Here is a 15,116-nt window from a genome sequence, read left to right as displayed (position 1 = left end):
TGTGTAATTCTCTTAACCCGTTGAAGATGGGCTAATTTTGCTATGACATGCATTTCCCATGGACACCTGTACAAGTATACTCAGGACTAGTCTTCAACGGGTTAAAATCTTCAGTGTCCCCAAACAAGCTTTGATTTTTTTGCCCGCCGACGAATAAAGGACAGGATGGTAATCCACATGTACATAAGCAGTCAAGCGGCACATGTATCCCCTTCCCGCGGTCAACTGCATGTGCCATCTAACAATGCAAAATATAGGTTGAATGTGAATAGAGCATGCAGTGGGCCTGCAAACTCTCGTGTATATACTGTAAGGGCAGAGTTATGAACAGGGTCATTGAAAGTCAAAATCTACAATGTAGTGAGCTCAGTCTTGATTGCTACTTATGTCTGTCTACGAGTTTTATAGCAAGACAAGTGCTGTACTACCTTGCAAAAGGTAAATTAGACTAGAATACATGCAGTTTTGATTCTCTAAAAGAAAAGATATTGTCTGTAGAAACTCTTATAATCTTTCAGTCAGAGTCATTTTTCCAGTCAGCATAACTCAAACATGAGATTATGTCACAAATGCAAAGTAGACTCTTGTCAACATTTTTGGAAACTGGTATACCAGGTTCCCACATACATTGTATAAGTTGACGTGATGGGAACCTGGTATATGCCAGGTTCCCATAAGGAATTGGGTTAACCCTTAAGACCCTTCAAATTCTTAGAAGTCATGATAAGATTTTACATTTCTACTGGTCATTTTGAAGAGGATAAATTAAGAGTTTTCTGAAACAAAATTGATTTTTGATAAATTTCAAATATGAATTCCAAATATCAAATTTCCTATTGAAAAAAAAAATCAAAAAAAGTATGAAAAATTATTATATATATGTAATTTTATGGTAATCTGTTGAAATACAGGGACCAAGGACAGCAGTGTATGAAGACAAGCCTATGAGACAGCCTTCAACAATAGGTGAGTATACAGTCTGCTTGAATGAGTACACCTCTTCTCACCTCATTCCCCACCCCCCCCCCCCCCTGCCAAACACACATGCATCAAAACACACTTTTTTCCAGTAATTATTCTTTATTTCCATTCAAATAGCATCAAAGAGTGATTCAAAATGGTATTACTGTTCAGCATAGCAATGTTTTGTCATTGGTCACAATAAACATAAAATATTCCCCTCAATGCATAATATTTTGTTTTCATATTAGAAGTAGAAAAAAAAAATAAACACATACAAACAACACACACACACACTCACACACAGAGAAAAATACCACATAGCATGCAAGATCGCAGTTGGAAGTTTTGCAGGGTTGAGTGCACGACTTGGGTGTCTTTTGTTGTACAAACATGTCTTCTTTTGCTTCAACTTTGGTTTGTAAACATCTAAACAACAAACAGGCTTTCATTGTCCATTTTACTTTATGATACCAGGCCTTGAAATAGGATTTTGGAGGGGCAAGGCCATTTAGAAAAGGGCACTTTCTCCAAGAGACCAGGGCACTTAGGTCAGTCAGAGGGGCACCAAGGCCACATTGGAAAGGGCATGTTGGGTGTTTATACGTGATGTGAATGCCCATAGAGCTGTATGCTATAGTATCGACCGTGCTACTACACTCCAGCAGCGCACGCACGCATAAGATCTCTCCACAGCAGACGACGTTAGGCAGTAGGCCATACGCAATACGATGTAGGTTCTGTCGGTCGGGCGTACATGTACGTACACGTCGTCTCGTATCTCGGAAAGATACTTGAGTTTGAATCAGATATATTGGGACGCGAGTGAACTGAAGGTATGATATTTGAGATCAGGAAAGTTGTTCAAGCTTATTAAAGTGTAGACTTTGAGAAAGGGCGTATTATACACGATAAATAATAACTTTCATTCTAAAAGGGCACCACGGCCACAAGAAAAAGGGCACATTTTTTTTGGGCCATAACTTTGATCAAGGAAAAAAAGGCATTGCGGCCAACGAGAAGGGCACCGACGGTCGTGGCCGTCGGTGGCCGTCGGTTAATTCGAGGCCTGTGATACATGTAGGTGCGCTTGTTGTAATGAATATGGTTATGATGAGGTTTTAAGGAAACAAAGTAAAAGATCAGGTCCCAAAATCATTGCTAAAGTTTATAGCAAAACTTTGTAACAATGATCACCGCTGATCATGGGTAGACGAAGAGATGTAAAAGCAATATATGTACCATAATGGTATGGTGGAAATCTCTCAGTAAATGAAGTAATGAAATCAACTTTGAAGAGCCCCATAGCAATTGGTTTGTAAACAAATGCTCAATGTGTATTCAGTTCATTTTGCTTTTTTTTTTTCTGTTCAGTGCTCTCGAAAGTGTTCCTGTGAATACAGTTGTTGTGGTCTCTGAGTGTAAAATTAACAGACATTTAGGTGACATAAAAATCAAAGAAATATACATATGCAGCATCGAAGTGCCCATCATTTCATCACCCTTTTCAATCATTTGCATAAAAGATGTAGTATCAACAAGACTTCCGTGCTTTCAATGTGTGTTGTGCTTAATAGCTTTATATAAAACATTTTGATTTCAGAGAATGTGGTGCTGGTCCGAAAGATTTCAGATTAATGGGAGCTTCCTGTATTTACAAGGGAATTTGGATGTTGACACACCGTAGCATGGCAGTGCATATATTGTCTTCATACAACTGTAGTCATTCTATGCTTGAAAGGTTTTACACTAAATGTATTTGATGCATCACGCATTACCCCGGGGTACCACGATGTGTAGCGCCATCTCACTTCCACTCGAGGACAGCTGCAGAGAAATGCATGCACTGTGTGTTCGTGTACATAGTCATACCCATGCCACTGCATGTTATAATATGCATGCATGGTACGCTGTGCTAGCAATAGCGTGTGCTTCAGTGCAGTGCAGTGTAGTGCAGTGCAGTGGCTAGCGCGCGCTAGCTCCAGCACCAAAATAATTACCCACTTTTTGGCACCCAGGGTACAACCTTAAAAAAAAAATAATAATTCAACAAAATGGCTGGTTTTTATTTGGTAACCCGGGATACCATTTATGTCATCATTTGCTGCTTACTATTCAACTGCTGTCTTACATTTCTCTTTCTTTTTGTATTCTTGATCCCATGACTCAGTGTTGAAATGGAAATAGTTATTAAACAGAGCTCAGACACATTGACTCATTTCTTTTGAGAAGTATTGTAGTGCTTTCCTCACTTTTTTTTCCCTTTTTCTCCCTCCAAACTTCTTGTTTGTTTAGGTATCGCTCACATGGTGTCTCGCCCCTGGTCAAACGGAGAAGTGAACGACTCTGAACATGCTGCCAGTCAAGGTATGTATACATTTGAAAGGGGTGGTACAGTATTGATGGAGATCAGGATCGAGCTTTTAACCTTTGGAAGATACCAAGAAATCACTTTTGAAATAGTAAAGATCATGCCATTCTAAGAGGAATTCAAAGTTTATTTGATGAAAATCAGTTTCGGAATGACTGAGGCATAAAAAAATAAACAAAGTAAAACAAAGCGATCGCAATAGAAGGTAGGTCCCACATTTTATTAGGATCGCTCTGTGTTGGATATCTCAGCCATTTCAAAACCAATTTTCATCAAGTAAACATTGATTTCCTTTTGGAATTACGTGCTCTTTCACATTTCATAAGAGGTTTCTCATTATCTCAACAAAAAGTGTTAAAAACCTGAAGTTAAGTCTGAACCAAAACTATACAATCCCTTTATTTGTCACAACAACAAAAAGGAAACGACAGATTTTTTCTCCAGACACTTCTGTCAATGATGCCAGAGCAATATTAGCGCCACAGTTTTGTTGATTTTAGTCAAAAGGGTAAAATAAACATAAACAACTACCTTAACTGATAATTGTGAGGGATCAATGGTCAAGTTCAAAAGACTTATGCACAAAATATGATTTTCCAGCAATGGCATTAACTATTACTGTCCAGTGCTCGTGTAGATTTCTATTAGAAAGAATAGATAGTTGGACAGGGGTGAAAGATGAAACCTTAGGGTTCAAAGGTCCTCAAACTATACGCCTTTAGCTGATAATTTGTTGTTGCTTTTTTTCTGTCTGTAACTTTTAGTAGGTAAGTCAAATGGTAATATGATTGGATGTGATGTATTGAGCAGAGAGTAGTAAAACGATCCTTTGTGCATAGAGGCTGAAAGGTGTCTGTAACGGTGGTCAAGATCAATTGATTTTATCAAAGTGAAAGTGAAGGGCCATGTGCTTATAATTCAGTGACTGCGTGAGAAAAGATCCTCAGTTGACTCTGCAATACATTTCAATGACTGTCATAAATACATAGTTCTTACGATGTAAATAAAGTCGGTTATTGAGATGCAAGGTTAATGCAGCATGAAGCAACAACCCAACTTTGGATGGTAAGAGGAAAGTCTCACAAAAAAAAAAAGAAAAGAAAAAGAGAAAACACAAGTTGTAAGATAGGGAATGAGTAAAATTCAGCAAAAACACAGAGCTGTTATATTGTCAGATTGTGTGTTTTGTTATGAACATTAATTGTGAGCACTTAAAGCACCCCTGAGTGGATATATTGTGTGCTATAAGTGTCTATTGTAATTATTATTTCTGTTTAATGAGTACATGTCACGTATGTAGCATACATGGGACCATAAATCTAATATCCTGACTTATACCTTTACTTTTTGTCAGCAGTATCTTGAAACACCTTCATTTGTGTATTCATATTTGTATTCATATTCATATTGCCACACACAAAAAAATTTCATTTGCAGTGACAGTGGAGCAAATTCAGGACTCCTTTTGTTACATTGACCTGCACAATTTGTGAACCTAGGTGAGGTTGAGGTTGTACAAGGTTTACTGCACAGGACGAAGTAGTGATGTAAGCTCGAGTAAGAGTTCATGAGTGGCAATCTGTGAATGCGGATTTGCTCCTTGTCTCTCTCCCAAGCAGGTGCACCTAGTCGCTATGCAGGGCCCGCAGAGGCACCCCCTCCAACAGAAGTTCCCCTTCCCACCGCTGCCTGGCAACCAGTCACAACCATTCCACGTCAAAATCCAGGTAACCCTGGTTCCTTCTTTCCTCTTGAATTTGTTCTCATGTTGCATTTGTTTTTGTTGTGTCCCCTTTTTAACCTTTTGTTTGCTTTGTGTGTCCATGGGCACAGAAAATCACATGTGCTCATACACATTAGCCGGGTTCACATGTACAAAATAGCGGGATGACGAGCGCGCTCCATATCTCGAGATTTTTTGCGAGCGTCCACACGTGCCAAATTAGCGGGATAGCGATCACGCGCTTGGAATCTCGAGTTTTTTGCCAGCGTCCACACATACAGAATTATCCCGCTAACTGCCGATAGAGATAACAGTAAAGCCTGCAAACTGGGTCACACAGCGCCCTTCTCTATCACTGCCTGCGCGCACTTCCCTTTGTCCATTGTTTTTTGCGCGTCAGTGGTGTGGTTCGCGCGCGGTTGTTGTGGTGCGCCAAAGAGCTGAAAGAGGTGAAGTATGATGGGATGTAAAAACTCGAAATTCTAATCCCGACCATTCACACGTACCAGCATGGGGCCAATTATCCCGCTAATTGAGGAACTAGCGCAAGATTTCTTGGGATTAGCATCGCGATGCTTATCCCGCTAATTATCAGGTTTTTTCTGTCCACACGTGCAAAAAACTCGTGATACCGATTGCGAAGCAAATCTCGAGATTTGTATCCCGCTAATTGGTGTACGTGTGAACCCCCCTATTGTGTAATGTCCATGACACAGAGAGGGTTGAAGAAGTTGTTTGTATTTATACCCCCGCCTCACGTAGTGTGAAGGGCGTATATAGGAATCACTGTGATGTTCGTCGGTCGGTCGGTCTGTCGGTCAGTCGGTCTGTTGCAAAATCTTGCGTCGTGAACTCCTTCTACAGTTTTGAGGCAATTCAAATGGAACTTAGGGTAAATGATGATATTGAGGTATAGATGTGCAAGACATGTTTTTTGTGTTTGTCGGACAATGCGTTGCCATGGTAACCATAGTTTTACCAAAACCTTGTGGATTGAATAACTTCCATAGTATTTAAGCAATCAATTTCAAAATTGGTATAGGTGATGATCTATAGGTGTAGTTATGCAAGACACTCTTTGTGTTTGTACTTGACAAAGCGTTGCCATGGTAACCGCATGTTTTCTTCGAAATCTTGGGGAGTGAACAACTTCCACAGTTTTGAAGCAATTGAAATCAAATTTGGTAGGCATTATGGCTTTGAGGCATAGATGTGGAACACATAATTTTTGTGTTTGTCAGACAAAGCGTTGCCATGGTAACCATAATTTTATCAAAACCTTGTGGATTGAATAACTTCCTCATCATTCAAGCAATTAACATCAAATTTAGTATGTATGATGATCGGGAGGTGTAGTTATGCAAGACACCAATGTGTTAATATAAGAAAAAATGTGTTGCCATGGTAACCACTCATTTTTGTATCAAATTGAACCATTTAATCTATGAAGGTGAAATGTGTATGATGCTCTTTAAGTGTAGTTTTGCAAAATATCCCTTGTATTTGTATCGGACAATGCATTGCCATGGTAACTGCATGTTTGTTTGTTTGTTTTTTTTAAATCCTGTGGAGTGAACTTCTTCCACAGTTTTCAAGCAATTGAAACAAAATTTGGTAGGCATTATGGTCCTGAGGTATAGATATGGAACACATAATTTTTGTGTTTGTCACACAAACCGTTGCCATGGTAACCACAATTTTACCAAAACCTTGCAGATCAAATGACTTTTCCATCATTCAAGCAATTAAATTCAAATTTAGTATGTATCATGATCTAGAAGTGTAGTTTTGCAAGACTCCAATGTGTTGGTTTAAGGAAAATTTGTTACCATGGTAACTGCTCATTTTTGTATCAAAATAAACCATTCAAGCTATGAAGGTCAAATTTTTGTGTGTATGATGGTCTTTAAGTGTAGTTATGCAAAATGTCCCTTGTGTTTGTATCAGACAATGCATTGCCATGGTAACCACACTTTTTACCCAAACTTTGTGGAACTCAGTGTCAACTCTGTAATTGTACAGTAAACTAAAATTCGACAAGTGCACAAACTTGGTATTAACGTCATTGCCCTCATGACATCACATACTATAAAACGACACTAGGGGCCGGGGTATTAATCACCTTCAGTGATAATTCTAGTTCAACCTGTTGTCATTGACACAAGATTTCAAAAGTTTGAGCTTCAAACCTTGACTGCATTTTTATGCCTCCACCATGAAGTGGCACTAGAAGCATTATGTTTTTAGTATTGTCCGCCCATCCTTCTGTCCGTAATCGATTTTGTGGACAGTGTAACATGAGAACTGTTTGAGGTATCCAAATGAAACTTGGGACATGTATGAATGAGTAGGCAAAGCTGTGCCTATCAACTGTTAGGTGCACATGCTTGAGGTCAAATGTCAAAGATAACAGACAAATTTTTAAAATTTCAATATTAACCCCATATCTCTGCAATGCCTGAAGGTACTTTCTAGAAACTTTAGTGTATACATGTCATTCCACATAAAAATTCTCTGGGGAAAGTTTTGGGCTATGGGGTCAAAGACAGAGAGAAAAACTAAACAACTAAACTGTTAAAAGTTTTCCCCCTATTAAAAAAAGAAGAAAAAGCATGAATGCCACAAAGATTGGATATTACCAAATAGTGATTATATGAAGAAAGTTGTAGGCTATGGGGTTAAAGGTCAAGGGTTAAAGATCAATTGAAAATGCAGAATTGAAAATTCTGGAGTACTTGCTCTCTAAAGCCATTTAGCCCTCCAAATACAACATGGTTTATTGAATGTGAACATTCATCACATTTGTGGTTGTGCCAAACATTCAAACACATCATTTCATTTTTTTTGCCAATCATATGAAATTGTCATCTCACATTGTCAAGATAGTTGAAGGGGTCAGTGCATTATAGTGCTAACCCACACAATGTTCATTTTGAGATAATCGCTTTTGAAAGTTTGAAAAAATCCATAAATCAGGTTAATGACCCGAGAAGGCCAATTTTTTCGTATATGAACCTTTACATACTCAAGATTGAACAGTGTCTTGGGGAAATTTACTACAATGATATTTTGGTGGATTCAAGAGGATTTTTCAAGTCACATTTTGAATTTGTGGCTTAGCACTTTAATGCAGCCAAATCCGTCGTGTATACAAATACTCTTTATTTTTTGAAAACTCACAAAATATCAATATCTCTTCCCTAAAAATGGAAAATTAATGTAATATGTGAGTTTCCCTCCTTCGTGACGTGAAATCAAAATAAGATATACTTGTTTTTAACTGTCTGTATTGTATAATCTGTGTGAATTGTGAAGACAAACTTTGCATACAATGTATATTTCAGACGCACACACGCGCACAGAATCAATCATATACGCATAAAGACATCTTGAAATGTGGGTATTAAACAATTTCAACAATTTAAGTTTTAAAAGACTAAGCATTCAGTGTTATACAAAATAATAATATGATTTGCTGGGGGGGGGGGGGGAGGGTTATATCTCATTGAGGTTTTTACATCTTCCGTGTACCTAAAAGCGGGGAAAGAGTCCCTTCTTCAGCATTATGCATAAATTATAACGCATTTTAAATTTAGAGTATCTAGATCAGAGAAAATAAAATAAAAATGGTACATATCAACATTATTCCAGGGATTATCATGTATTTTGTTAAAGGGAATAAAATACCATAAAGTAGACATTAAGGCCTTGTTTTAATAGCTAGATTGGTTTTCTTGTTTAGGGTATCAAATCACCAATAGTACTGTAAAATCCTTCTTTGTATGACAACGAATTTACCAAAAAAATAGTGTTGCATGAGAATTATGACTGTGCATGCCTCAATAAATCCTCCTCCATGTTCGTTGGTAAATGCAGGCTGTGTGAAATTATACAGGAAAGTTCTTATCACAAAACGAATGACTAACTCTTAATGGCCAAGAATCCATAAAAAAAAAACATTTTTAAAAATTGGGAAAAAATTTCTTTGGAAGTTTGAACACTTATAGATTTCGTATATTCGGACAGACCATACATGCTGAAATACAATGTGCAGAATAAGACCAAAATAGTCTACGTATTATACCAAGTTGGTGTGTTTATACACATACATTTTACCCCATATGCACGTTTTCAGACTACATTTGGATCATGAAGATCATTTAGGAACAAGAAAAAAATGTTCTCATGTCAAAGCTGTTACGGTGACAAAAAAAAAAAAAAAACCACACACACACGAAAAAGTGAAAAATCTATATGCTTTCAATAGTTTTATCAATCGCACATCTCCAAATTAATTTGAAGGAAACTTTCCTTTTTTGTAAATTAATCTTGAAAAACAAACCTGTGAAAAAAAAATAACTCTGAAATTTGTGACAGAATACAGCAAATACATTTTCTTTCCAACATGGAGACTTCTTCATAAAAATGCATGATAAATACTGAGTTTAAAGGGTAAATGCAATAGTGGAAAACAAGGAGCTATTGACTCACAATTAAATTACGTAAGAAAACACTATACTATTAGCATTGATGCTTTAAATTCTGCTTTGATTGCCTTCAACGTTTATTGATTTAAATTGAGAAACCGTATAGAGGTATTAACAACGTGGAACTATGAATTTTATACGACAGCGTTAGATTTGAAAAATAATGTTTGCAGTTGTATCATAAATGTAACATTCTTTCAACGGATGTTCAACATGTAAGTATCGTGTCTCGGTTATGTAAGAAACTACAGGGAAGCACAGCTGTATTGACAGCGGCAGGATTTTTTTTTTTTTTTAAATTTGAGGTAAATTAATCGATATCAAAAATGCATTTTGTTTTCATCCATTTTCTACTGTTTATAGCTTATCCCCTAAATATGGCTGTGAAAGCATAGGAAAATTGCATTTTATTCAAACGAAGTTACATATTAATCAATGGCAATTTGAAATGCTGTTTCACTAGTGATCTAACTCTGTAAAAATTACTAACAGATAAGGCACAGTCCAAACATTCAGTTATCCGTATATATATATATATCTATTTTTTTTTTTTTAACCCATATGGACATTTTCAGATCACACTTGCGTCGGGAAAAAAATCATAAATTTAGAGACAATACACTTATTACAATAAGCCATTTCGATGAAAAGAAAACACACATAACAAATAAAGATTTATATTTTGAATATATTTCATCAGTTATGTAACTACTGAATAATATTGAGGAAGCTTTCCTTTTGAAGCGAAATGTCAGCATGAAAAAAGTGCTAACCCACTAATGAAACTTTAAGGTGCTGGGACAGACCATGAATGTTGATTAATTTTCTTATAGATCATAATGCACAATGCTAAAATACTCCTAAAACCAGTGATTGTGGTTTTTACCTGATAAGTTCAACAAAAACTAAAAACTGGCGAAAAATGTCATGATCAGTAGAATTAGCATGAAAATAGTGCTAACCCCAAGAGTACAAAAATTAACAAAAAATACTCATTAAATGCTTTAAATTTCATTAATGTTTATCTCATCTCCATTTTCATGACTGGCAGAAGAGTACAAGTTATGTTATGAATCAGAATCACTCATTTTTGTAGATGAAAAAGTTTCCTCACTGTTCAGATTTAGATATTTATATGACACCCTTCTGTCTGCTACAATGGAGGTCGCCATCCTGAAAAGTGTGGCTTAGCATTATATTCCTGCCTATAAGATGTGATTAATTTTCGGGGCAAAAAGATGCCTGCATTAAAAACCCATTTATGGCTTAAATTTCAAGATGACATTTTTAGGGATCATAGAGCAGTGGTTCAGGATGGTGTAAATGCATGTAACTCATTTTTCACGAAAGTGTCTGTTAACACTATAATGCACCGACCCCTTCAGTTGTACTATAGACTTATTTGGAGATCCATGTGATATGGCAAAGGCATACCAGTTATTTCAATCACTTCGTGCATAGATTTCTTATGGTCCCTAAAGAATAAAATTTTCCACTGAAATACTACAATATGCTTCTACTGTAGCTGCCTAAACATATTTTTCATTCATCATATAATTTTCCCTCCCCCATTGTGTTTACATTAACTTTTTAGGTGCAGTGAGACATGAGGTGTCCGTGGAGGAGCTGACCAAACAAATGGGGGCCGTCCCCCTGGGATCCGGAAGGGGAACCCCCCAGCCAGCTGTGGGGCGTGGTATAGGGCGTGGTCTTGGGCGGGGCTTGGGTAGGGGCCTGGGCAGGGGCTTAGGTAGGGGTGCAGTAGCCCCGCCCCCTGGATTTTAACGCTCTACTGGAGGAGGACCTCAGAAACAATGCAAGGCTGAAGTCAACCATATATCCAGTTGAGATATGGTAATCTCAGGTTGAGTCCAGGACTTTCAAAGTATGTGTCAAAGTCCCAAATTCTGTTTGAGATTCACCCTGCGTCCTCCCTTCATTTTGTCGTTTGTAATTTCTCATGTTGCTGACCATGATCCTCCTTGCCTGTGATCATGAAGACAGGAAATGTTCCTCCTGTAATTCAGCTGCAGAACGAAGTGGTTGATGGGATACCATGTGCCTCTGTCTCTTGATATCGCAAAGTAACTTCATCGGCGGTACGGAAGAGGAGAAGCAATAATTCACAATGTCAAACTTGTTTTATTCTTAGCTGTCAACCAAAGCTTAGCAAAGTAAGTGTTATCCTTTCTTGTTCATCCAAACTGATCTGAAAAGTAGAGGAAAGGGAAGAAGGAGATAGAAATGAAGGGAAAAAAAAAGGAAGAAAAGACTTCAAGCGTGTAATGACTTCGTAATGACGCAACCTCTAGAAAAGGCCTTCTGGGAAGTTAATTGTACGTTTTGCTGAAAGAAGGTTTTTAAAGTAAGTGTTATATACCTGTACCTTGCATGTTGCATCTTGATATGAGTACTGTTTTTAACCTTTTTATGTATGACTGCATCTGGTACTGTGGAAAATGTTAATAGAAAAAAAGAAGAAGAAAAGATAAGATCCCCAAAACAACAACAACAAAACCCCAGTGACTACAGTTATCAAGTGCTACATGTAGTGATTTGTGGTCATCAATCCATGCAGAGAGAGTTTCACATTGTCTTCAATACTTGACGGGCATTATGAGTGAGGTGGAACTGTTCAGTTTATTTTTAGTGACTCTTAATTGTTTACTATTCATTTTTTTTTTTCATGGTGCTGACATTGAAGTATTCTGCTATGCCATTTAGTACACATGTGGAGTAGTAAATAGTTTCAGTTACACTTCTGTTTTGGACATGTAAAGTAATGTACAAACAAATATCTATACAAATGTATCATATTTAGAAGACAAATGCTGTGTAGAATGTGATTTCATAGCCCAATGTGGTAAAACTGTCATATGGGGGTGACATTAAGTGGTGCTCAATTATTGTTTGTATACTGAGTACAGCTTACAGTGATGTTCAGGTCTATGCTGTGAATACATGCCCCAGAATGAGAGTAACAAAAGAATGTATGGTTGTGTTTATCCAAACGTGCACAATTGCATCACAGTAGGTGAATTGCTGAATACTCCATAGCAATATGGCAACCCAGAATATGGGGAACTTCTCATAAAACATTGAAAACAATGCAGATGCACCCACAGACTAGAAATCATTGTTTAGATGAGATTTCACTATGGTATTATATGTGGTAAGGTCGTATGCCCATACCAAGGTGGGCTAGCCCACCATACCCATCATACCAGCTCAAGCTGGCACATCCTATCGTTCAGGGCCATTTTGTTCGAAGAAAGCAACAACTACAAAAAAGAGAATAAAAAACTCAACAACAAAAACCTTAATTGCAATGTCTTGATGACCAGTTTGCAAAAAAAAGTATTCACGACATTTTTTGGAGTAGATATCTGTTTTGTTTTGTTTTGTTTTGTTTTGTTTTGTTTTGTAATGTTTTGTTTTGGGAGGGAGTATGAAAGAGAGCGCAGCTGTCCTGTGCATGTGGTATAATCTGCATACACAGTCTGCTTACAAATGCAACTTTTACATGTCCCACCGATCCAATGCCATTTTATTGCCACTTGTTTCATTGTGTATGTAAGTTTAATACAGTGCACTCCTGTTACAACGATACTAAGGGAATTCTGATTACAGCGAAGTAAAAATTCAGGCCCCTAAATTATTTGCTCGGGGTTTTCATTTTTAATTGTTTATCTGTTTGGTTATCACAAAATTTTGATACAATAATAGAAAACTGCTGATCCAACGGACTTCGTTTTAATGAGAGTTGAATGTATAATGTATATAATCCATTTATGTTAGTACCAGTTTACTATTATATTGTTTGCATGCATTCTGAGATCATCACATGAGTATCCGACTGACACGGCAAAATCGAATCTTGATGTGTGAACACTTTGGGCCACCCTGTCATTGTGAAAAATACTTGGGAAATACTTGGGACTTTCACTGGAGGTTTGGGGTTCAAATCCCCTCAGATGAACATACACACATCCTCCAACATGATAAAAACTTTGTTGCGCCCAGAGATATATACCCCACAAGGGAGTAATTCAAGGTTCAGCCGTGATGAAGGCATGTACTATTACATGGATCGAATGAACAAGGCATTGTAGATAGGAGTACGTATTATTATATTTCATGAGGATTTTTATGATCATTGCCATGTAGATACAAATTTTGGACATATATCAGGATGGGAATGATTACGCACCCAAACATGATTAAAAAATAAACATAAATGATATGAACAACAACAATAACAACAACAAACTAACATTCATTCATTTAGTTGACAGACTATTCACATTCTGGCAGCAGCAGCTGGTAAACGATACTTGTACGTGTACTTGTATTTCCATCGTTAGGCCTCTGTTGCCCGGACTACAGCACAATATGATAGCACAGTGGTGTATAAGATGGTTTTGAGGCCTGACTCTCCAGTAAAAGCCATAGTTAAACAATAGGCCATGTCCCGTGACTGGCATAGGTCGCATGTTAGTTACATTGTTCAAAGTGAAATAAATACGTATCTCAAATTCGCCGTCTAATAATGCCATATGTAGGTAAGTGATTTTTTTTTTTCTTCTTTCCTCTGTCATAAGAGCTCGCTCAGAATAAGAACATTTTTATTGGGATCTACAAATTTAGTTGAAAAAATAAATGTCACTTTCACTCTAAACTCTTCTTGATATCATTGTTTCTTACTCAATATGTTTAGACCCCAACTGCACGATTACATTGTTTTGGAAAATGTGTGCATGGATGTACCATTTGTACTGTGACTGCATGATAATGTGACACTTTTGCATACTGTAATGATGCATAAAGTCATAACTGGATTGTGAGCACTTCAGGTGCAGAGTGTGTGTGCATGTACATGCCTGCATGTAATATGTATGTTTTAGATCAGAAATCATTCTGGAATTTGATATGTTTATATCTGTTGTTGGTTCTTGCTCAGTCATATACAGTGTACTCCCACATGAGTACAAGGTTAAAACAACTTTCTCTTCACAATGAAGTAAAAATTTAGGTCCCAGAATTATCATCCAATTATCTTTCCAAATGTTATAGTGTCCCACAGGCAGATCATTCAAGAACAGCATGTTAAATCATCATGATAATCAATATTTTTTGTTTTTTTGTTTTTTTTTTCCAGCAGTAGTGCCAGAGACACTGAACATTTTTGTCGATTTATTTTTGAAAATGTTGAATTTGGCTTATGATAGTGGTATGCGCATGATGAAGAATCTATTTGGTCCTATGCCTATAGGCCCTACATGCATTTGACAATCAGTTTGAAGGTAGGCCTATATGACCTATAGTCATCATACTGGGATAAACAATTTCCAAAATGGTATGCTCTACATGACAAATTTATTACACTTATGTGCATGGGAACATTTTTTGTACAATCAGCCAGGTGATTCTCAGATATTTTCTCTTTTACAGTACCAAAACGATGGCTGTCATTTCCTTAGAAGCTCGGCTTTACCATCACAAACTACAGAGATTGCAACGTATAGGCCTATATACTTGGGCATACTAGGAATCATTGCTAAATGATACCGTTACT

At 37.2% G+C, this 15,116-nt stretch overlaps 1 protein-coding gene across 2 annotated transcripts in view; it reads left to right on the top strand.

The window, feature by feature from the left end:
• LOC140229460 (protein maelstrom homolog) overlaps window positions 1-14,219 on the top strand; it is a 28,613-nt gene extending 14,394 nt beyond the window's left edge. Inside the window, exons 10-13 of one of the 2 annotated variants that reach the window (XM_072309713.1) lie at window positions 912-966; window positions 3,256-3,327; window positions 4,951-5,058; window positions 11,136-14,219. In XM_072309713.1, coding sequence (XP_072165814.1) covers window positions 912-966; window positions 3,256-3,327; window positions 4,951-5,058; window positions 11,136-11,326 — 426 coding nt within the window. In that variant the 3' untranslated portion in view covers window positions 11,327-14,219. Of the gene's footprint in view, window positions 1-911; window positions 967-3,255; window positions 3,328-4,947; window positions 5,059-11,135 lie in introns of both variants that reach the window. The other variant, XM_072309712.1, reaches the window with a different exon arrangement.
• Window positions 14,220-15,116: the final 897 nt, after the last annotated feature.

Source organism: Diadema setosum, chromosome 6, assembly GCF_964275005.1.
Source record: "Diadema setosum chromosome 6, eeDiaSeto1, whole genome shotgun sequence".
Classification (NCBI taxonomy): Eukaryota; Metazoa; Echinodermata; class Echinoidea; order Diadematoida; family Diadematidae; genus Diadema; species Diadema setosum.
The sequence above is the reverse complement of the archived record's forward strand: the minus strand, read 5'-3'. Positions and strand labels throughout refer to the sequence as shown.